Here is a 25,269-nt window from a genome sequence, read left to right on the forward strand (position 1 = left end):
CTAACATTGTCATATTGCAGGAAAATTTCCTTCTTGTGGTTCCAAACTCTACTCAGTCATTGCTTTCAGAGTTTTGAGTGTTGTAATATAAAGTTCTGAGTTCAGTGGTACACGGTTCAAGAAGATCCCTGGGAATAACATGATCTGTACTATGAATTTTGTTGACAAAGCCTGAGTTTTGAATTTATTTAGTTTTGCAATTATATTCTATTCCATGGATTGACACTACATTTCCGTATCACAATGATGAGCCCATGTTTCAGCAGCTATCATGATGCTGTAAAAAAAATTCATTCTTGTATTAGGACAAGAATTGTTGCAAATTTCAATTCTTGAAGCTTTTGTCTGTGCTGTCAGCTCGGGTAGAAGCCATCTTGCACAAAACGTCTGAAGAACTGTTCATAGCAATTTCTGTTTGAGTGGTCTGTCAATTGTCCTTACTCAGTTCATCAATCTTTTTCTTGTGTTCTGTTGCTATTACACGTTATTCTTTTTGATCAGTTCTTCCTGGTTCATTGGTACATTTTTGGCCCAGCAATGAACAGTACTCATGTCAACATAGTCATCACCATAAACAATCTGCATTCAGCAATGAGTTTCAATTGAAGATGCACCTTAAGTAATCAAAGCTTCAATCATAATACATTGCTGAAAGTGCACTGATGGGTGTTCACCACAGGTTTCCACTTCACAAACTAGTTACTTTTTTCACAGTAACTTTCCACCAATAGAAATGAAAGAACAAATGCTAATGAATGCATCAGAGTTTCTACTGCCATTTGTTGGGAATTTTGATGTTTAAGTTAAACTTGGGTAAATAATGTTGCTATAGTGGTCCCAAATGATACTTTCTGTTTGGTAATACTTTGAATGCATGAAAAATGTTTATTTGGAGAAATCTTTTTTTATTTGAAAAGAACATATGAAACTTATCTTCTTACACTATTATTTTAAGATCTAATTAGCAACTTTTGACATAGTACTGAAATGCTACAGTGTTTTTTTTTAATCTTGTTCATTTTATTTTAGACAGTTGGGAACTAATTGCGTGCCATTCTGATATTTCATTTTTATTCCAGTTTAGCCATATGAAATATATAATAATATCACTCTTTTATCTCATGCATTCTGTGGATGTTCTGGGTATAACCAAAAAGCCTAATCTATGTCACCTTAGAAGGCTTCCACGTTTTTGGAAAATGAAAGGGACGGAATAGTATGGGATAATGTATGATTACTACAGATGCTATGCTTTATTATGAAAACTTAATAGCTGAGCATGTAGCTAACCAATTTTTGGGAATGGTGCAAAGTGATTTTTCTGCTTGCCTTACAATGATACATATGACTGTACTTTCAGGACAACACCCAATGTAGCAAATAAAGTTGATTTAAAAAAAAAAAATCAATGGCTAGCCATTGACTCTCCAAATTCCAGGTAGTTGCTTTATTACATATTACCGAGGCAGCATTGCTTGAATTAATCAAATTTGTAATGAGCACTCCTAGCCAAGTAAATCTCCAGAGGTTCATGTCAGTCAGAACGCACATAACATTTGCCCAGAATCTTTACCTCTAGAAAAGAAATCCCAGAGGGCATTTGGCTAAATTCCCAAATAAATACATTTCTCCTTATCCCACTGAGGTTAGCAAGCAAGGAAGGAGCTTGCCCGAGGCTTTTTTTTTCTTTGTCAGTATAGTGAAATATGGGGCTACAGGGAAGAAAAAGGATAAAGTCTATCATTTAAGAAGGAAAGAATTACAACCAGATTTCTAGATGCAGAAATATCTGGCTAAATGTGTCATTTCATTCTAAAGTGCATGTGTTCAGAGCTTTGTCTGACTCCTTTCATAGTTATTTTCCTCTGAAACACAGCATTTGTTTTGTCTGAGTGTACCCTTGCTTCTGATTACTCTTTCAATTAGCGTTGCCACTCTCACAATCCATTCATGTTGTTGTTGCTAGTGCTGCTCCACCCCCTCATCACCATCTTCTCTTCCTCTTCTTCTCCCCCCCCTTTTTTTTTTTTTGCTGTTTTCAATTTTTATAAGCTAGTGTTTTTAAGCAGGCTGTTTTTGTGCCAACATACCACCGGTAACATATCTCAGATATTCTTGGCCTCTCCAAATTGAATACCAATTGATGGGTCTTAGCTTGGGTTTTTCTTTCTTTCAACAGGTAGGGAAAGCATGGTCTCCCTATTAATGTTCTTCTGATGCCCCTGATTGAAGGGGGTGGGTGGGGGTAGAATGGAAAAAAAACCCGGTGGAAATTGATTTAAGTGAAGAGCTATGATGACCTTAAAGTATTGGTGATGTGTGTTGTCACTGGATAGCTACTATTTGTATTTGCATTTGTAGATGCATTTGTAGATGCAAGAAGAAATGCTTAAAATCTATATGGTTGCCCTCTACATCTGCTGTGCAAGTTTAAGAGATACTCCATAACAGATTGGGGCTTGAGCAACAGATTGTTTAGGAGGTGTGGAGCAGAAAAATTTCATTGCATGTGGAAGTGTGTGGATTCAGTGTTGCATTTAGCTCTCATTTTCTTTATTCTTACTAGTATATACCTATTGTATTTTTCTAAATTAAGCAGTGTTACTCAGAAAGTTAAATGATCTGTGTTTATAATGACACATCTATCTTTTTTTTTCTGCCAACAGTTGTAAAAGGCTTGCTCTGCAGCCTTTAGCATACCTGTGGCGTCAGAATCAAGACACATTGCTGAGAGAAATTATATCCTTGAAAGTTCAAGCCATAATAATAAAAGTAGCAGCTATCGGTAAGAATTCAAACTGTCTCTAGTAACTGTGGTGAATCTACTTTGTCAATAAGTAGTCAATACCATAAAATAGCCACAGGGATGTATTAATCTGTTTTGTAATTAAAATGTACACAAGGGCAGAAAACTGCATCAGGACTAAGTGAAGTATGGAAAAGAAGTATGGAATACAGACACACACAGACACACACAGACACACACACACACACACACACACACACACACACATTAATACTAGCTAATGAAAAAAAGTTAAAAAAATCATTTTGACTTTCTTCATTACATTTGCACAGAGAATACATTTTTCAAGAGAAATTCATTTATAGAATAATAATTTTCAGTATGTTCATAAGAGTTATACAAATGCTAGAAATTGGACCACTATTACTATAAATTATAGGTGCTTCTAATGAAAATAATTAAATAAAAACTTTACTAACATCAATCAATAAATGACTTTGTATGCCCAAAAAGGTATTTTCCTGCTCTATCTTAAGAAAGTCTGTTCTAAATTATAAAGAAAAGATATTTATTACTATCCTGATTTGTCCTTTCTGTATTCAGGCTATTCTGTTCTATCCAGGTTTAGTTGTATATGTTACTCTGTTACTTTATTTATGTACATGGCTCCATTGTAGCATTCAGCAAAATTAATTTACCACTTGGTATTCAAGGACAATTGGGTTTTGCAATTTTAAAAAATAATTGTATGCAGAAGAAATTACATTGGAATCCAAAATTACCACATTGACTTTCATTGACAAAATTGTGATTTTACACATTGAACTGACCTATTGTAGAAAATACTTTGGCCACTAAGATCAGTCCAAGCAGAGTATTAATACATTCAAGTTACTGAATGGTATGTGGTTCTCTAAATACACAAACTGATGAGAAATAGATTAATAGGCCAGTACATTATTTACGAATTACAGTCCTATCTGTAGTATTTCACACAAAGTTATTAGATGACATCTTGGGTGTAAAATTTGATAAAAAGAGGGTTTTTCTTTTGGGGTCAGTAGAGGTTTGTGGCCCATCAGACCAAAGAATGGCCAATCTAATACAAAAGAATCTGTTCTGCATGAGTGGCTAAAAATAAATTTCTGATAAAGTTCACAGTATAATTTTGGTGTGAATTAAATCATGCAGTCCACCATGAGGTGAACTGTTTTTATAAGAATTTACCTTGTTTAAAATAGGAATTTATTTATTGGGAGTATAAATGATAGGAGAAATAATTCTTCAGGTGTCATATTTTACCAGAATCATTTTATTTTATATCACTTCTGATAAGAACAGTCAAATAAGACCATCCCAACTTTATGTAGTGCTTTCCTAATGTTTATACTAATTAGGAGAAATATTTTTTTTTAATTTATTTGTAATCACAAATTACAAGATAGTTAATTTGGCAGGATTTGGTATCTTGTTAAAAAAAAATCTGTGTCAGTTTCTGCAGCAAACTGTAGCTTTTTAAATCTTTTAAAATCTAATATCTGTGAAGAAGGCAAGAACTTGGGATTCAGAAACAGAAAACATTTTATTTTAAGATATCTTAGAATAGAGTCATTATACAACTAAGTATATAGTTGCAAGGTATAACCAGCTTATGTTGGTTAGTTCAGCAGTCCCCAACCTTTGTGGCTTGGTGTCCTGGCTGGGATGGGAGACGGGAACTGAACCGTGTGAGCACTGGGCTGGCATGCGCACACGCAGCCCTTGTGCAAGGTGGGCCAGCATGCATGTGTTCTAGTACCCACCGCTCATGCAAGTTAAGTTGCACATGCATGAGCTCTGGCCAGCCACTCACGCGGTCCAATTCCTAATAGGCCTCAGCCCAATAGTGGGCCGCGTGCCCGGGGCTTGGGGATAGATATTTATTATGTTCCAGAATTAGCTATGAAATGGTTGCAATTTCAAGTACATATGTTGTGCTGCTTCTGAATCTCCTTTTGAGACTTGCAGCCTGCATTCATACATTTATACAACTTTTGCTGCTTAAACGGTGTTCTATGCACAGTGTTCTATGTTCAAGTGTAATGTGGCCTTGGAAGATGAGCTGAAAGCCTCAAGTAAAGGACAAAGTTGGTATATGCATGACTAGGTAGAATCACATTATATCAAGTCCAAACGGACAACTCTTTTTGCCTCTTGGCTTCCATGCCCAAATTTTACATATTTTTTCCCAAATTAGGAATTTAGCTATGACTGTTTTTTTGAAGTATTATATGAAAGTGCAGCTAGTTCCGAATTATCAGGTCTTTGTTGAGAAGACAACACATTTCTGTTTGCCTGGGAAATTTAAACAAGTTAAATTATGCTGTCTCATTCTTATGGCTTTCAAAAACTTGCCTCATTGTTTTATTGTTTCTATTGTATTTAGTACTTTACTAATTGTAAACGCTGGTCCACCTAGGAAAGAATATCTTTAAAAATATTTTGAAATTAATTATTTTTTTCTCCTCCAAATTGTGGTCATTGAGGATCAGTTGGGTTTTCAGTATAAACTTGGCAATTAATGTCTCTAGAATGTTCTTATGATTAAGCCCAAACTCTACAAAATGCAAGTTATCACTATATGTGCAATCCAAACCCCTTTCTTTTTTTAAAAAAAAAGGGAGGGGAGAGAAATGGGCAGATTCTGAGTGACAGTAGAAATGACCGCAGGGGCTATTTTGCCAGTGACCTGTGTCATCCCTTAAGTAAGATAAACTTCTCTTTGTATCTCAGTAGCTTGGAACAAGTTGGAATGTGCTTACTGATATACAAAGAACCTTCTGTGGCATTTTTTCTTCAGAGCACAAATACCATACATAGTTGTAGATAGTAATTAGATAGAAAATGTCTGCCTCTTTTTTTAGTTTTTGGCTACAGGTAGAAAGAAAGATCTTATCAGACTAAATTTCTCACCTGCCTAGGGCAGCAATAATTAGACATAAGCAAATTTAATGGAGCTTCTCTGCTCCAGAGGGCATACCGTAGTGCTTTAATAACAGTGTGCTTTATTAAAGGAGGTTTAAGGAATGATGGCTGTTTAACATATCGAATGGCAGAGAAGTTAAGGTATGGGTTACCATTTTACTTTTAGATGAATAATCAAAGCTGCTTTTAAACTAAATTGCAGTAAATGTGTTTGGAATAACCCATTTAAAAGGCTGAGTAGTAATGCACATTAGATGGCATGTTGCGCTGAAGTGAAAGAAATCAGTGAATATGTAACTTGAGCCTGACATTTATCAACCCTGGCATGCTCCTATAGCTATGTTTTCCATTAGTTTAATGGCATTGGTAGAAAGGTGTAAGATTATAGGCAACATATAATTATACAAGTAAATACACATTAATCTCTTTTCAGTTGGCACTTATAAATTAATATCTCTGGATGATGACTTTCTGACAAGGGCAATGTTTTTTCCCCTACTTTTCCTTAATCAGAAATCCTGCTGTAACCTCTTTTTCCTCATAATAGTACAGAAATCCACTTCCATTAAAGGATTCAGAGAATTGTTGTTTATATAAGGAGACTGAACTACAGTGAATAGGTTTTGTCTCGGTTACCATTTATACAAAAAAAAAGTAATGAAACAATGATTGTACTTAGCCTTTCAAGGGTTCAACCAGCTTTGCATGTATGGTAATTTTTATAACTCCTCTGTATGTTAAGCCATTATTTGGAGGCCTTACGTTCCAGTGAAGCAAAGAGAGGGTGGGAGAGACAAAATTTAAATCATTTGGGTTTTTGTTCACACTAGAGGGTTTAACCAATATGTTCTATCAGTGACTCCCCAAATTAAGATGTACTGGCAGGCTGTTAACAATGTAGTGAAAAACAATCTATTAGAAGAGGCAGCACCTTAAACCAAAGGGAAGAATTGGTTAGAATTCATAAAATATGACTTTCCATAAAGATGTGTTGAGTGGCTTCTCAAAGGTCTCTGTTCTAGATCCTGTGCTATTCAACATATCTGTAAATTATTTGGATGATGGGTTAGAAAATATAATTATCAGATTTACAGGCCACAGTAAAATAAGACATAGCAAACATTTTATTGGAGAGTATCAAGATCTAGCAGGACCTTGACAAGCTGAAACATTGGGCACAGAGCATCAAAAAATGTATCAGCAGAGACAATTGGAAAATCCTACATTTGCATAGGATTCTGTTTCTTCCCAATGATTAAAAAGTTACATAGGAAAAAAAATGAAGTCATTAGTATAGGATGGGGAGAACTGTTCTGACAGCAACACATGTGAACATTTTCTGGCTGTCTTGATCATAAATTGAACATTTTTCATGATTATGATGCAGGTTCATGAACTAACAAAGAAACAACAACACAAATATAGTCCTAGTGTCAAACCTTCAAATGCTCTGAATTCAGCCATGTTTCTTTGCTTTTCGGTTGCCACAGCAATGGGAGGGGAGAGATGTATTATTATAGTTTAGTCAAAACAATAACTTTCTTGTGGGAACCAAGGTCAAGCAGCCTTAACATTTGGCGGGCTGGAGCTACCGTTAGGAAGCCCGCTAAAGGTGTTAATTGGGGATAGTGATTTATGACACGCTAAGGGGTGGGGCAACTTTCAGCCTTGATTTCACCTATGTTCGTGCTGATATTATGTAGCCATTAAAAGTGTTCTTTGAGGAAAGCAATTGCCTCAGAGTTCTTATTTCTACTGCTCTCCTCTGTTGGAACCATGACACCTAGACTGTATCAACTGTGAATGAATTCATTGTTCCTCTTTATTCTGCATTGATTGTACTGTGCTTAGAATATTGCATCCAGTTCTGGTCATCATATTCTAAGAAGGATATTGACAGAACCAAGTGGATAGAGATAGTTGTCTTCATGTATCTAAAGGCCTGCCTTACAATATAGAAGGTAGAGAGAAATTTTCAGAATTCTTTCAAAAGATAGGATAAGAACCAATATGTTTCAATTATATGGAAATAGATGTAATCTGTATATCTAGGGAAAAATATCTTTACAATAAAAGCTTTTCAACAATAGAACAGTCTGCCTCAGGAGGATAGATTCTCTTTTGCTGGAAATGTGACCATCTGTTAGGAATGCTGTAATAGGGGATTCCTGCACAAGAGGGAGTCCCAAAGCATCTTCCATTTAAGCAGACAGTAAGATCTCAGCTAACCTGTGATCCTCAAAAGAACAAGATTTTTTTAAAAAAAAACTCTTTTATTTGTGGTGCCTTGAGAAACAGAAGTAGAGATAAAAGCGTGTGTGACTGTTATCATTACTTGTAATGCTTGTTTGTTTGTACCTGAAAACTAACTGACACATATTAATAACAAGTCAATGCTTTGAAGTGATGCTCAAAGAAAAAGTGCAAGTATTGGAGGAGAGACACCTTAATTCATAAAAGAGGAAGGAAATGAGTTAGTTCAACTAAAGGGCTGACAGAGGAAATGAATCAGAAAAAAGCAATGTAAGGAGGAGAATTAGTCAAAGAGCTAGACCAGTGGGTGGCAGTGACAAGAGGAACAAGAATCATGAAAGGTGTTCTACAATGCTGGAATTTAGAATGAGCGTAGATATCCTCATGGAAAAAAGAGACCTTGAACCTTCAAGGGAAGAAAAAGTGATACTGCTAATCAGGAAGCAGGAACATAGTTATTTGAAGAACAGAAGGAATGCAGCCAAAAAAAGAAAAAAGAATTGTGATAATTAGCGACTCATTGTTATGAGGCACAGAAACAAAACATGCTGACTCATGAAGTGTGCTGCCTCCTTGAAGTGCGTATTAGGATGTGAAAAAAGCAACTTCCAAGATACAGCAACTCCACTGAAAATTATTTCTTTGTGCTCATCCATGTAGGGATCAGTGATAAAAATTATAGCCATATCAGCAATGATACTCAACAATATAGTTGGTAGTCTCATCTATCTCTTGAGTCCATAGGAAAGTACTGGGGGAAAAAGGATATATTGGTGCATTGTGTCAAAAGCACACATTTGATTTCTGGAAAAATGTTACCTGGATTATGTTATGTATGTATGATTTCTTATGCATCTATTCAGATACTGAAGCTGCCCATCAAAATTTCTTTTTTCTCTGAGAAGTAATCAGAAACAACATTCTTTCATTTCTGCATTAATAACATAGTAGTCCAATTTTAATTCAAACACTTGGCCTAAGAAGATCTTGATAGTCTACCAAATTGTTCTATCCTTTTAAATGGCAAGTATCTTCAACTTAAGTGATCTTCAAATGTTTCTTTCCTCTTGCATCCTCCAAGGATATTCTCTGCAGCCTGAAATATCACGACTTTTGATGCCTTCTGTCACAATCCTTCTATCTGTCATACCAGCTTATCATCCACCCACACAATTTTCCATGGTGTTTTCGCAACCTATCATTAGATAATTTTTAAAAAATCTCTGCTTTTTTTGTTGTTCACCACCTACACAAGACTGAGATCTCCTAATGAAACTGATTTTTGCCCTTTATAGTGTAGAAAGGAACATGATGGTTCTTTTTCTACCTGCAGTTCCTCTTCAAGGTTACTTAATAGTTCAACTTAAGGCAATAATTTTTATAAAAACCTAAAGTGAAAAATGAAATTAGGCCTACAACATGTGTATTCATTATTATTATCTACCATATAGGGAATTTGGTCAGGGAATAGTATTTGCCACTTAAAACAAGACTGCAATTTTTCAAGATCCGAATGCAAAATACTGAGAAATTTCAATTCATTCCTCAGAATTATATATTATATATTCTCCCTAATCAGTCATAAGAGATGAAATAAACATTGTACAGCTTATAAATACTGCAAAAATGGCTTGAGTGTGAAATACTTCAGTCACTTCTAGAACAGATTTTCCACCCATTACTCAGGTGAGCTGTTGCTTGTCATCTTCAATTACTGCAGTTGGACTCGGCATTCAGAAAGCAAATACATACTTTTGTTGCCTCACTCTCTGAGCATAAAGATATCATCACAAGGTTGGAAAAATGTCCAGTGCCATTGGCTTTTGCTGACATGATTCAACCTCTGAGAATACTGTAAGAGAATATTGACAGATTGTCTTTGTGTCTGTGTCTGTCTCTGTTGTCTCTGTGTCTGTCTCTGTACATGAGAATCTTTTGCAGCTCACATTGGAATAAAGTACTGTAATAATTAAGAGGAAATACCTGATATGACTACAGAGGAATTATAATTGTGATTTTAGTTTGTAAACTTTGCGTTCTTCAGATTTCCAGATAATGTATGTAGGATTGAAATCACTCTCCATAGCTTTATTTTGCTATAATGAATCCAATTTACATTTGATTCTAACCATGGAATATATAAGTAAGCTTTTCAGGACTTGTTTTCACAAAGCATCCAGTGCACTGAGAGTTTTAAAATACAAATTATCTTAGTGGTCCCACTAAAGAGCTTTGTTAAATTATTGGCATGGTTCAGCTTTGATTTGATCAATTCAATCTAAACTGGGGGTGGGGGTTGCTTTTATTTAATTAAAGAGAAAAGGCAGATAAGAGAAAAACTTTATTTAAGACAAATCTTGAATGAATACAAAGAGAGAAAATTTTATACAAAAGTTTCAGTAAAGGATTACGATATCTCATAATCATCCTTACATAGGCTGTATATTAAAGTAGCATGTTCATAAGTTACAAGTAATACCAGGTCTTCAGTCCATTGAATAACTGGGGTATGGAGGTGTGATGGCTCAGTGGCTTAATGATGCTAGAAATGGTCTTTGCTCCAGAGGTTTGAGTCTTAGCATTGCATGGCCTCTGTCACTCGCTTCAGCTTCTTCCCACCTAGCAGTTCGAAAGCATGTCTTATGCAAGTAGATAAATAGGTCCCACTTCAGTGGAAGATGAGCCAGAACTTCATGTAGATGTGTCACCCTTTGTTTCGACTGGAAGGAATAGCGAGTCACGAGCCATCGATATTGACAAACTCTAGCTTATGTGTTGAGTACCAAATAAGCAACAAGCGCCAGGACAATTTTTTTTTCATCAAAATGTGTTGAGTACCAAATTCGATGAGTTTCAAAGCAGTTGAGTACCAAGGTATCACTGTACCAACAGGTGTATGAACTTACTGAAATATTTTTTAGCAGTGATGCTGTTAGAAGATAGCAATACATTCCAGTTAAAATATTTATCAGAATCTAGATTTTTAGACTTTACTATATAAATATGATTTCAGACTCATTATACAACTTGTACCAGCACACACGAACTTTGCATTAAAATTCCAGAGCACAGAAGTTGTGAAGCTAATCCAGTTCATTTTACTTGGTGTTATTAAAAGCCTCTCGGGATGCTTTTCCGATCATTTGTTAGAGTATTCTCCAAGAAATAAAGCTTTGGTTGCTTTCTTGACAGTAGATATTAATTGACTGATATAATTCAGTCAGAGAGTTGAAAAATGCACTAAAAATAATGGGGCATAACATGCTAGGGTTAATATTTATTCATAGATGATGCAATTAAATAAAATAGGCATTAACTTCAAGGTCAGCCACTAAAGTAATAAAACTGAATATTTTAATTGAATCATAATTGCTTCCTCTAGATACATGCAAGTCAAGTAAAATAGATGTCAGAACAGCAAATTATGATTCTTCCTCCTAATTAATTTCTTAATTCTGCATGGTGTTTTCTACAGCTTGGGCTTGTTGTAGGTTTATCCACCCATCCAGATTTTCTTTTCCTTATCCCCAGTGATTTTACATTTGGAAAATGGAATGTGATCTTGGTATTAAGCTCCTGATTAAGAGAATATCGTCTATATTTTATCAAATTGTCGATAATTGTTCATAGATCTTTTTGGAAACACATGTTTACAACAGTTGGGCAGAGTGAACAAAATTAAACTTTATGTTTGAATAAATATCATTTAAAGGACACAGTATCCAATAGCAGTGCTATGTGTTGTTTGTAGGCTTTGGTCTGCAAATAATATCATCTCCCAACAAATTTGTTTTAGAAGAGAACGGTAAAAATACATCATGCTTTTTAATCTAAAATTAATACCATAGAAGGGAAAAAATGAAAGGATATCCTTGAAGTATATCAAAGAACGAGAAAAGATATAGGAAGGTAGAACAGACTGTTGCTAAGTACCAAAAGTGGCAACAAAAACAAAAGGAAGTTTTGATTCCATATGCTACTTATAAATGCTCCCAAAATGTTTGGCTTTTTGCCATTAGAAGAAATAAACACTGAATAAAGAAATATGTGCTTTGTAGAAGAGGTGGGCAGATGCTTCAACCCTGTGAAAGTCAAGTGTAGGTTTAGACTGCAACCCTATAATTGGGATTGGGAATCTGGAACATTTCCCAAATAACTGGACTCCATTTCTCATTAGCCCAGCCAAGCTGATTAATGGCATTTAAAATCCAGCACATCTGGAAGCTCAGAGTTTATCTAGAATGTATTGCAGCATAAGTCCTACAAGCACAATGAGCTATGTTTTCAGCAATAAAAATGGTGCATATAATTTATGTTCACTTTTTATGAGAATTTGTATCAATGGAGCTTACTCTTGAAAAACAAATAAGTTTAGGGAAATAAGTTTTAATACTTTTCCCATGGCTGTGAGAGGTCTTTCGTTGTCTAGACTAGAGTCTGATCAAGATTTTCTGATGCTGCTACAGTATTTATGTGACAAAAGATATTCATATGAATTTCATCCACTTGCATAGTATTATGTCTAGCTTGGGCCTAAGAAAGTGTTCAAGAAATTACTGGGCAAAGCAAATAAATCATTCTCAAGAATTGACATATAGATTTCTAAAAATATCACAAATAAAATCTCAGAAGTTTATATTATTACCAAATCATTCTCAGATCAACAATCCAAATGTTGATATTCAGAAAAAAAAGATTTTGAAATATAGCTGAAGAATGAATTATTCTATTTTACAGAAAGAGATGATTGTAAAAGGAAAGAAAATATTTTAACAATAATTTGGACAAATTAACTGTATTTTATTTTATTGATAAGGTCATAAGACTAATCAATAAACTACTACTACTGACTGGGATGTCAGCAAAGAGGTTATGAAATATTATTTCATACAATAATACTGTCTAGAGAAAAAGAAATCCCAGGGAAAGATGTAAAATATACTGAATGAAATTAGAAGTAGAGAAACTGAACTGCAAAATGCACCAAATTTTACACCAAATTAAATTGCTACGTAAGCAACTGTCTATGTTAACAGTCTGTGAAATCGAAATGAAACTGAATTATGTGAATTTTCAATTTGCAAATATACCAGGAAGATGATTGACATATAAACTGAGAAAAGAAAATGATAGAGAAAATTCAAGAAGCTGTATTGCAATTTCTATAAGAAACAGGAAGTACGTGACTTACAACAGTTCATTTTGTAACTGTTCAAAGTTACAACGGCACTAAAAAAAGAGACATATGACCATTGGTGATTTGATCAAAATTCAGATGCTTGGCAACTGGTTCATATTTATGATACCAGGTGTCATGCAAACAGCTTTTGTGACTTAACAAACAAAGTCAATGAAGAAGCCAGATTCACTTAATAACAATGTTACTAACTTAACAATAGCAATGATTCACTTAACAATTGTGGAAAGAAAGGTCGTAAATTGGGGCAAAACTTACTTAACAAATATTTCACTTAGCGACATAAATTTTGGGCTCAATTGTGATTGCAATTTGAGGATTACCTGTAGTTATGAAAAAAAAATAGAGGATTATTTGCAAAACAATACTTACTAAGCTCTCAGAAGCTCAGAAGCAATTTATGAATGAACCAATAACTGCCTTTGAAATATCAGAAGTGATTAAAAAAAGTTAAAATTGGTAAAGCTCTGGGTCCGGATGGCCTCACAAGCCAGCATTATAAATATTTTGAGGATCGACTTCTACAGCTACTAAGGGATATAATGAATTGTGTACTACAGGGAGGATAGTTTCTGCAAACTTAGAAAGAAACTAATATTGTATTATTACCAAAGGAAGGTCAAGATGTTCTGAAGATAAAAAATTATAGACCAATTTCATTACTAAACAATAGACTAAAAACATTTTACTGCAACACTGGAAGAAAGACTGAAGAAATTTCTATAGTCCTACATTCATGAACATCAATCTAGCTTTTTGTCCAAAAGACAGCTGAGAGACAATGTGAGAATTGTTTTGAATGTTACTGAATACTTGTACTTTCATAACAGCTCTAATATTCCAGAATGTGGAGAAAGCTTTTGATAAGTTAGAACTTTATGGTTAAACTTGTGGAAGACATAAATTTTGGAGAGAAATTTATCCAAGGGTTTAAAGCAACATCACAGCAAGCAAAGATTATCATTAATGGAGATTTAACTAAACCATGTGAAATTCAAAAGGTTACAAGATAAGGATGTCCTCTATTTCACTTGTTTATATTAGTTTTGGAAGTTTTAAATAGAGATATAAGATAGAGGATGAGAAAATAGTAGGCATAAAAATAAAAACAAGCTTTCACTGATGACTTACTTGTTTATGCAAGACCCCAAAACTGGCATAGAACACTTGATGAAGAAGCTAAATGACTTTGGAGCTTTAGCCGGCTTCAAAATAAACAGAAGATGAAAATGCTTGTTAAGAATATGACTTCTTAAGATTATGAAATAATGATAAGAAAGTCGGGTGGAGAAAAAGGCTAAATACCTTGGGTTTACATCGACAAATACGAACTTCAAACAATTTTGTACCTGTATGGAATGACATTAAAAGGACTGATTAATATAGGATAATTTGCAATTATCCCTGTTGGGTAGAATCTCTGTAATTAAGATAAATGTCTTACCAATGATGTTATTTTTATTTCTACCAAAATTGACAACCAAGAAGATTATTCAAATTAGAGAGCCATGAAATAAGATGAATGATACTCCTGCTTATAGTATGATAAGGTTGATTTAATAATCCTTTTGTTAGATGTGCCATACTAAGGATTTGGGATAAATGTAAAACAGGATTCTCTATGACAGTAACTGTTTGAGGATCACCTCAGGAAGCTTTTTTCAGAAAAGAAACGATGGTGTCTCCAGATTGGCGGAGTTATGGTCAAATAATAACGTTCATTGTGAACCTATTATTTTGTCTAAAGAAGAGTTGGAGTCAGAAGGAACTCTCATTGTTATTGTCATCCACTGGTTGTCATCCACTGGTTAATTGTCATAATCCACGATTAACCAATGAAACAGCTTGCATTCAGAAGTTGTAGGTGCTTCATCACCGGAGGCTCTTAAGAAGAGACTGGACAGCCACTTGTCTGAAGTGGTATAGGGTCTCGTGCTTGAGCAGGGGGTTGAACTCCAAGGTCTCTTCCAACTCTAGCATTCTGTAGATATTTGGTTTACAAATATACAATTGAGACAAAGATTTAAACTAGACAAAAAAGTTACAGATTTAATCTTGCAAAAATTAATTTGAAATTGTATTATGTGGAAATGATGAACAGGTTATTGCCAAGGTTTATAAATTGTAATTGAAATTTAATTCGGAAAACAATTGTCTGAAACAATGCATGATTCAAAAGAATTTTGGGTATAATAAATTCTTGAATAATGGAAACACGTGTGGATGAAGGGTTTAAAATTTACATTGAACTATAACTTAAAAGAAAATTTTTATAAAATGCTGTGCCGATGGTATTTAGAACCCCATAAATTGTCAAAGATGTATAAAAGTACTTCAAATATATGTTGGAACCTTGGTGGACTTGAAATACCAGTGTAAGCTTCTTAAAATGAATATACAACTTAAACCATAGACTCTTCTGGGTTTAATGGACAAAGCATTTAAAAAAAATGGAATTTTGTTAAACATGTTGACAGCAGAACAAAAATGGAAACATATAATAAGTCCCACAATGGAAGAATGGTTGGAGAAACTGAAGAAACTGGTGGAACTAGCAGAGATGGCCAAATTAACTGCTTTAATTAACGAGAAGAAGGCATCTAACTTTATTTCTATTTGGAAACTGCTTCTGGATTTTGTGCTTGAGATAGAAAAAAATGAAACTTTGATTTTGGGATTTATGGATCAGACAATTTTTTTGTTTGTTATAGAAATGACTTGTATATACAGAGTATGCAAAGTAAAAAATGAAGTTGTAACATTATTATGTTCATTCTTCTGCACCGAAAAGGAAATTAATGCTTTTTTTCTTTTTGCCCCTTTATCCCATATTTCACTTTTTCCCTTTTCCCATTATTTTCATTTTTATATTTTATACTTAAGTTCAATAAAATTATATTATAAAAAATAAAAGAAATGGCTGGACTGAGAAGAGAAATAGCTTAAGTCATAATAGTAAATTTATCAATGTTCCAACTTAGCCTTAGAAAGCTGCGTAGGGTGATATATTTAATATATACTATAGAGTTGTTAAGTTCAGTTGACTGTTTCATTATCATAATATGTATAGTATAATTTGCTTTCTATTTTATAATATTTATTTGAAAGCAAGCACTAAAACAATATACTTTCCACTTGGTGCACAGGGCAAAGGAAATGAACTTATTTTTGCCCAAGATAAAAATCAGCAGTTCAAAGAAAGTAAGAGAGTATGTTCTGGATAAGAACAACTTTGTTTCCCCAAAGTTATTTTTGATAAACAGGAATTGGTTTTTTTTTTAATAGTTTCTTTTAAAATGTTAAAAAAAGAGTAAACCGTAACACCCAAACAGTACTTTGTTTTCTAAAATACATTTAAACCTTTTGACAGGTTTAGATCCAGATAAACATCTAGGAAAAACATTGGATGAAATGGAACCTTATCTTTTGAAAGTAAGTATTATTGAAAATATATATTAAATATATGGTGCTTCAAAATAATAAAACTAGTCACACTTCATTCCTAAAGAATGCAGGTTTAAAAAGAAAACATTAGATCATAATTTAGCAAACTGAATTTTCCTAATCAACAAATTACATATGTTCTATTTCTTTAAGAACAATTGATTAAAAATAAGATTTGGATTCATGCTTAAGATTAATTGATTGATTGATTATGTGCCATCAAGTCAGTGTCACTTCTTAGCAATCTCATAGATTTTCTCCAGCAATCGTGCTTAAAATAGACCTACTGAAGTTAATAAAGCTTTAATTAGTAAAGCATGATGGTAGGATGTTGTTTTCATATTCTTAATGTGGCAATGTTTGGGTGGAGTTTACTATTTTTCTATATGATGGGAAACAATTCTAAAAGGAATGCATAAATTGGAAAGAATTGCCAAGAATTGAGTTGGACTCGAGGGATGTTTTTACGTAACCTTTTAGTGAGAAAATAGTAGGACTCCACATGCTTCTGGAATGATTTGGAAGAAATGTTTCAGACATCATTCAAGTACAGCCTGCTGTATTCATTGAAATATTATTTCTATAAAGTGTTTGCATAAGTCTGGAAAAAGATTCTTAGGCTTTATGGAATTCCCATTACATTTAATATGTTCTTAAGACAGTTGCACCTTTTTTCAGGCTTGACCTTGTAGGAAGATAAAGACTACCATGCATTCTGGATTTGATCTTCCAAACAAACAAATACAAAAAGCACTATTTTTCAGGAATATGAAGTTTCAGAATACAAACTTTACTACATAAAATATATTTAATCAGCTTCATTTCTTGAATCTGACAATTATTACTATGAATTGATTCTACTTCTGACCCCTTAATATTTTATTATTAATAGATTTCTGAATACTGAAGATTTTCTTGTATTGAGACAAAATTCTTTAACCTTGAATATGTCCATTTAGTTTTTGATTTAGTTTGTTTCCCCTGCATAGGCCAGTTTTTAAAACATATTTTAATCACTTACACATTTGAAAATGTTTCCAAAATATTTTGGGTAGAGGGAAGTCCAAAAAGTGTATTTTTTTTTAAAAAAAAAGGGGGGGGGGAGAAGAAGGGATTGTCTTAGAAATTTAATTTTTTTTTCTTTTCCTGCATCTTTACATCTCCATGACTAAGAAGTTCTTTGATAATATTAGCTTTGGATTATTTTTTTTAAAACTACTTTCCTTTAGAAATTTGCTTGAAAAATCTAAGTAGTTGCTAGAAATACTTCTAGTTGTCATTAGTTTTTTGTGTATTTGTGGATTCTAACTTTTTTCTTCCTTCTTTAACTATGCTTATTTTAAATATAAAACACCAAAACTGTTTAAGGAAACAAAGAAAAAACACAAAACAAACAGGACATTTAAAAAGTGCATTACAAAAAAACCTAATACATATACACATATTATCCCTCCTAGTTGAATACTGATTAATATAATACAGCAATATTAGTTTCCCACCCCTTGCAAAACAGGCCCAAATAATTTTTAAACTACAGCCACCCAGATGTCATGCTGGGTCTTTCCTAAGTGCCCCCATTCAAATCCATGGAGCAACGCTGCCGAAGAACCAGCTTTGGCAGCAAAATCAGCAGATGGTCAGCAAAAGAGAAAAAAACTTCCTACCTATCAGGAGTCATTCTGAGGTGGCACCAGCACACTTTTTTGTTCCTGTACAGGTAGCCTTTGTTTAGTGACCACAATTGGAACTGGCAACTTGGGTGTTAAGTGAAGCAGTTGATAAGTGAAACTGTGATTGTGGTTATGTATTTCAGCTTTCCTTTGCTTTACAGACCTGCAAAGGTCATAAATGTGAGGATTGGTCATACTGTTACTTTTTCATCACCACTGTAATTACAAAGGATTGCTAAATGAGGCAGTTATTAAACAAGGACTATGTATATAAGCATTTGTGAGCTTATATATTGTAGTTATATTACAGGTAGTTCTTATAGCCATTTGTTTAGTGACCAAAGTTACAAACACACTAAAAAGTCACTTCTGAGCATTTTTCACACTAATAATAATAATAATAGTAATAGTAATAATAAAGTTGGAAGGGACTTTGGAGGTCATCTAGTCCAACTCCCTGCAAAGGCAGGAAACACTATACCATTTTGGACAAATGGCTGTCCAGTCTCTTAAAAACTTCCAGAGTTGGAGCATTCACTGCTTCTGGAGGCAGCTTGTTCCACTGGTTAATTGTTCTGTCTATCAGGAAGTTTCTCCTTAGTTCTAGATTGCTTCTCTCCTTGATTAGTTTCCATCCATTGCTTCTTGTCCTGCCTTCAGGCGCTTTGGAGAATAGCTTGACTCCCTCTTCTTTGTGGCAGCCCCTGAGATATTGGAACACTGCTATCATGTCCCCCCTCGTCCTTCTCTTCGTTAAACTAGATATACCCAATGCAGTAGTCTCATGGTCACGTGATCAAAATCAGACGCTTTGGTAACTGGCACGTATTGATGATAGTTGCAGTATCCCACGGTTATGTGATCACCTTTTGCAACCTTCTGACAAGCAAAGTCAATGGGAAAGCTGTTGTTCCCCATTGTTGTTAGTGGTTGAGTAACATAACAACCACGTTACTAACTAAATAACTGCAGTGATTCACTTAACAACTGCAGGAAGAAAAGTTGTAAAATGGGGCAAAACTCACTTAACAACTGTCTTGCTTAGCAGTGGAACTTTTGGGCTCAGTTGTGATGATAGGACTATCTGTATATTCTTTTCAATGATTTGTCACTGGAACACTTTTATTACATGTGTTACAGAAAGTTGTTGCACTGTCTTCACAAACCCACAAACATCCATCCATATGCAGAGACACGAAAGCTAAGATCAGATCTACAGTATGTAAGCTTTTAAAGTCACCTATTTGTGCAACCTTCTAAAGGTAGAAATATTCCTTTTTCCTCATATTAGATTGCTTTTCATGCATTTTGTCATAGTTGAACCATGACAGTTGGAGGCCAAAACTACAGCAGTGTAAAAGAACATTGCTCAATAAATTCTTATTTTGGTTGGGTTTGTGTTTCCCAGTAAATGTCAGCATACATAAATATTTTACTAGATATTTAGCTAACTTTATAACTTACTGAAACTGAAGCATAAACACCAGCTGCAGAGAAAGTAAAGGCTATAGTTCTAAAAATATTTTCTTTGAATTCTGTCAGGGGGTGGTTTGTGTGTGTGAGAGAGAGATTGCTAGGGAGAGAGAGATAGCAGTATCAGAAAGAAATTAGCTAAATGCTTTTTTAGACATTTGTCATAGGCAAGATCTAATTGCTCCATTTCTTAATCCCCTATTTATTGAACACAATAGAATCCAAATAATTACATATAAACTTGTGTGTTCCTGTCTTCAGATTTTTGATAACTTGAATCTAGAAAATTCTAGATGACCAAACGTTATCTGAAGTCTAACACCTGCCTTTAAGAAGGAAAATTTAGAAACTTCTAAGGACAGCATTCACAAGGTTAAACTACTATGCTGCTGTCTGTAGCCTTCTTTGATTATTATTTAGAACAGTGTTTCCCATATGTGTCATATTTCAAATATATGGACTTCAACTCTCAGAATTCCCCACCACAATTGCCATGGCTGAGAATTCTGGAGATTGAAGTAGGTGCATCGGCTATTGAGAATCTATACTTTTTGGAGTCAGCTATATTTTATAGCTACCCTTTCCCAGGGTAAAATTGGTAGATCCATGTTTAACCAGTATTTACGTTATCTTCTGCTTATGAAGGGCCTTAAATAATTTGAGTCTGACAAATATAAAGCTTCTAGTCTTTTGCTGCCTTCCAGATTACCAGTTGTATTTCATTGTTTGATTGATAACGTAACATCAAGTTATTTTTGACTCCCGGTGATTAATATGCACATCATACTAAACCCATTAATATTTGTACTGAATCATATTCAATTTTAGATATTCTTTTTTTTTATCCATTGTAGTTGTACAAAAAGACTGGAGGCTATTGTAGTTTCTCACACTTTTTCCATAACAGATTATTTATATGCCTGATTATTAATAAGCATATAAAAAGTTTTATTTATTCTGAGATTCTTCTAATAATAGCCAGAGCATGCCATTATTCCTTAAGACAGGGTTCCCCAACCTTTCCAGCTTTGTGGACCGGCTGGGTGTGTGAGGAGGAGGAGAAGGGATGGTTCCGTGCAAGCAGCCGGCAAGCGAACATGTGCCCACCACTCATGGAAATGGAACATGCGCACACTGCGTTCGCCCGCTACTCGTGCAACTGGGAATGTGCATGCTCACCTGCCACTTCCACAGCCCAGTTCTGAATGGCTCACAGCCCAGTAATGGGCCACCACCCGACGGTCCAGAACTCCTGCCTTAAGACATAGGTGCATTCACGCATAATTTTTTTTAAAAAAAATAATGAATTCTTGAACAAATAATTGTGTCCTAGTTATAATGGGATATATTAAAACTGTTTATAATCTATTTATGCGCGCACGCACACACACACACACACACGCAAACCATGCTTTATTTTGACAAGGCTGACTCTGTTCTCATCTGGCATGTCCAAAATAGAGACTGGAAGCTATTGCTTTTGTTTTAGAATGACCTTGAACTGTGGTCAGAATGTTAACTATAGTATCTATACTAAAATCTTACATTGCTTAATAGAAGAAGAACAGCCTCTTTTTGCAGTTCCTAGTTCCTTTCCTGATCGGTTACTGGAGATTTGTCTGGAGTTCAAATAGTTCATTCAACCTACCTTCCGAAGCAGGCACATCTTATTGTATGGGCATGTTGCCTGCAGTAAATCGGGAAGATGTTCCAGCAACAGGAAGCTAAGATATTCCACTCCAAGCAGTTATAACACCAGTAGGAACTCTTAAAGTATTTGATCTTGATGTCCAGGAAAGATTTGTGGCACCAAAAAGGCATTATTAGAACAAATAATTTTAGGAAACTTGTAAATATTTTTTTCTTGTTGGGAAGTGCTTATTGGATGCTTCAGTAAGGGAGAACAATCATATTTTTTTCCAAATAAAGCTCTAATTTGTAGCCACTTTTCCCTGACATGGTTTCCATTTCCAGCAGCTTTCCAAGAGTAATGTTGAAAGGGGGAAGAATAAGTTGTTTTAACTAACAGTTTTGTAAGTTGGCATTCTTGCTGCATCAGCATTAATTATTTTTGAGGGATTTGTCCTGCAAGAACTTTACAGCAGCTTCTGACAGGTGGAGCTATACTTTTTGTCAGCAGCATAAACTTTGGAAGTGAAAGCTTGATTAAAAGAATGTTTGGTTATTTTTAGACAAAGAAATTTAGACAAAGGGATATTTGCTCATTGAAAGGAAAATGTCTGATAACCCAGAACCTGAAAAGATAATTTGATCTACATTTGAATACAAATACATATGTACTTATATATATTCGGCTAGCCATCCAAAATGTGTAAATAGACATGTTTCCATTATGTGACACATAATATATTCATTTGCAGGATACAGGCAGTACACAAAACCACGCACCTTCTGGTCCTTGGAAAAACCTCTCTCCATGTAACCGGTCCCTGGTGCTCAAAAGGTTGGGGACCTCTGTTTTAGAGAGGCATTTAAGTTAGCAACTATTTGGGCCTGGGTCTGGGCCCAGGTCTCAAGCGGGTGAAGGGTCCCATCTCTTGGTTGTGTTAACAACCATTGATTGTGACATCTTTCTTGGCTACAGTGTATTTTAATTTTTGTATATACGATGATAATTTGTTTCTTAATTTATTTTAAGATTGTTCAATGCCCACAGTCACTTGCTAAATCAGGCAGTCATACAAATTGAATAAACAAACAAAGGAAGCTTTAGTTCTTTCCTGTGTAAGTTGTCGGCTGAGCCAGGAATCAGAGGACAAGGGCAGAAATATTCGATTCCAATTCATAGTCAGACCTATGAAATATTTCAAGTAGAAACTATTATTAATCCAGAAGTCATTTGCAAAATACAGTGTAAGGACTGTGAGAAGGGAGTAAGACAAGCAGATAGAAGATTGGCAGAATGCATCCACAAGTATCAACAGGCTGCCAGGAGATATGAATGAAAATTCATTAATTTCACAGGACATACTGTTGGTAAATTCAGTTCAGTGTCAATTAGGAAGCTCTAGACATTTTAGATCAAACTAGGACTAAGAATGCTACAGAATTCCTAGAAGTTTGGCACACTGACATATTACAAATAAACCCCATTTATGAAGTACATATGGCCTTGTATTACATCCCAGATGTGAGTTTCTGATGATGATATAGTCTAGTCTAGCAATTAAATGTCTGTAAGAAAAAAATAAGACTAAGAGACCACCAAGGACCCAACAGATAATCCTCTGGTGGCTTTCCATTGGTCATTTGTATTAGCTCTCCCTTAATAATTTAATATTTGTATGCCACTTCAGTCAGCTAGTCCTTTGTTGATGCTAGCACTGTCAAGAAATTCTCTGAAGACTATAAAAGACTAGCTTTGATAGAAAGACAGGATGCATATCAAACAGCTCAAATTGGCCAGTTTCCCATTTTCTGTATTATTGATGAACCATCAATAAATTTGGGGATTACCATTCATATTTTATGCAATAATTGTTATCTGAACATTATGTGAGGGTTTTTTTCCTCACTTTTGTATCTGTGTTGTGCCTAATCCAGTGTGTCTGTGTTCTTGATCTGGTGTAGAACTATATTTGAACTAATATAGCTGAATTGTGTGTTGAATAAGGATTTGCTCAAGTTGGTGGCAGTAGCCTGTCGGTAGCGTTGTAAAGATCAAGAGTTCTAGAGACCTATGATTGAGACAGGATATTGTACCAACTCTGAAAGTGAATAAATGGGTCTGCAACAGTTCCTATAATTTTCTGACATCTTTGAGACCTCACACCCAACTTGCTTGCCCGGTGTAGAAATAACAGCATCTTGAAAGAATAGTATTTATTTGCCACTCTTCAACTGAAAATATTTATCATACCTAGATGAGGATTAAATTGAAAATAGAATCAGCATCCAGTCTTAGGAACAGTATAAGCTGCCATCCTATGCGTGTCTCATTGACTTGATTAAGTCTCATTTATCAAAAGAGGGATTACCTTTTCAATAAGGATATGTACATTTCAGTCCTACAAACTCTGATGTACTGTTAGCAGTGTAATACAGCTTTGAGTACTGCACATTCTTGCATATTTCTCACTTTATTTTTCACGACCCCTGCCTCCTGAAATCCAGAGGACTCACACCCTCACCCACCACAATCCCGGATACTGCTCAAGAGGTTCTTAAAACCTGGCTGTTCTCCCAGGCCTTTGCTTAGAGTTCCTTGCAAATTTTGTTGACACATCTTTTTAATGTTGAAACTGCATTTGGTTTGTGCTATTAGCTAGACTTGCCAGTTTTTTCTTTATTCTGTCGCTTATCTGTTGATTTTGTCTTTTTGAATTGTATTGTATTGTATTCCTTCGATGTATTGTGGATAAATTGAATTCACTTAAATTCAGTTTATAAGAACCCTTTGTACTATTCCTCAAAGCATTTTGTTCCTTTTTCAGCTTTCTCAGAAGTATGGAGTCCATATCTGTGGAGAAGGGGGAGAATATGAAACATTCACATTGGATTGCCCTCTGTTTAAGAAGAAAATCGTTGTGTAAGGACCCATGTCTTCTCTTTTCTTTAAATGTTAGCACTGGGACCATACTAATATTTAGCTTTAGGCCACTTTTCTTGGCAGCAGCAAAACATATCCTCTAAGTTCACAAATACCCACTTTGTTTAACACTGGCAAAGCCCTCCACTAACCTAAATCAATGCCTGACAAGATGGGGCCTTCATAGAAAGCTATAAACTTTTTAGACATTTGCACTTTCGTTTACTTGCTGATTATGGCCTGCAGTAAAACTGGTACCTACACACTGACACTTTTATCCTTTCATGAAGTGCGAATTGCCAGTAATATTTATCTTTCATTACAGCTACATTTGATAAACTGCCACATCAGTAGCCTGTAGGTTCCATTAACTCTATTTCCCTTTTCTCTTTCATTCTCCCTCCCTCCCGCCCTTCTTCCCCCCCCTTTTTTTTTTTACCATTTTAACATTAGCAAGTTAGAATGATAATGCTAAACATTTTGTTTGAATTGCTGAGGGATGCTTTAGAATGCTAATGTTTTGAACCTTTCCAGTTTGCCCCGAGTTATTTTTTTTCTATATATTCTTAAAATGTATGTATAGACATATGGAGAATTTATTATAACTATGTAGATTTGTCAGTATAATTATGGCAAAGAAGTTAGACTGCATGTATTAAGGAAAATATTTCGATGAAACCCCTTTCATCTGAATTTATGGAGTATCTGCTTTATCCCGTGTTCAGATCAATAACTGCAATGAAGAAGGATCATTTGTTTATAGACCTCAAATGCCCCACTCGGGAGTAACCCCAGGTAGATACAGTTTGATAAAATTATCTGAGAAGTAGAGTATTTCAAGAAGAAAATTACCCTCCTGATAAATGTAGGAAATGTTTCTGACTGAATGCATCAACTGCACTGTCTCATAAATAATATATGTAAATAAATAATCTTACTCTGAAGATACATAGAATGCAAAGGGGCAGCAACC

The 25,269-nt window shown here is 34.7% G+C and overlaps 1 protein-coding gene across 1 annotated transcript in view; it reads left to right on the top strand.

The window, feature by feature from the left end:
• The window catches only part of DPH6 (diphthamine biosynthesis 6), a 222,252-nt gene that overhangs the window by 37,776 nt on the left and 159,207 nt on the right, over positions 1-25,269 (top strand). Inside the window, exons 5-7 of the mRNA XM_015813576.1 lie at positions 2,667-2,785; positions 16,531-16,592; positions 24,202-24,296. Of these exons, the coding sequence (XP_015669062.1) occupies positions 2,667-2,785; positions 16,531-16,592; positions 24,202-24,296 (276 nt within the window). The remainder of the gene's footprint in view (positions 1-2,666; positions 2,786-16,530; positions 16,593-24,201; positions 24,297-25,269) is intronic.

The sequence above is a fragment of the Protobothrops mucrosquamatus genome, unplaced genomic scaffold (assembly GCF_001527695.2).
Source record: "Protobothrops mucrosquamatus isolate PMUCROS unplaced genomic scaffold, P.Mucros_1.0 scaffold170, whole genome shotgun sequence".
Lineage (NCBI taxonomy): Eukaryota > Metazoa > Chordata > Lepidosauria > Squamata > Viperidae > Protobothrops > Protobothrops mucrosquamatus.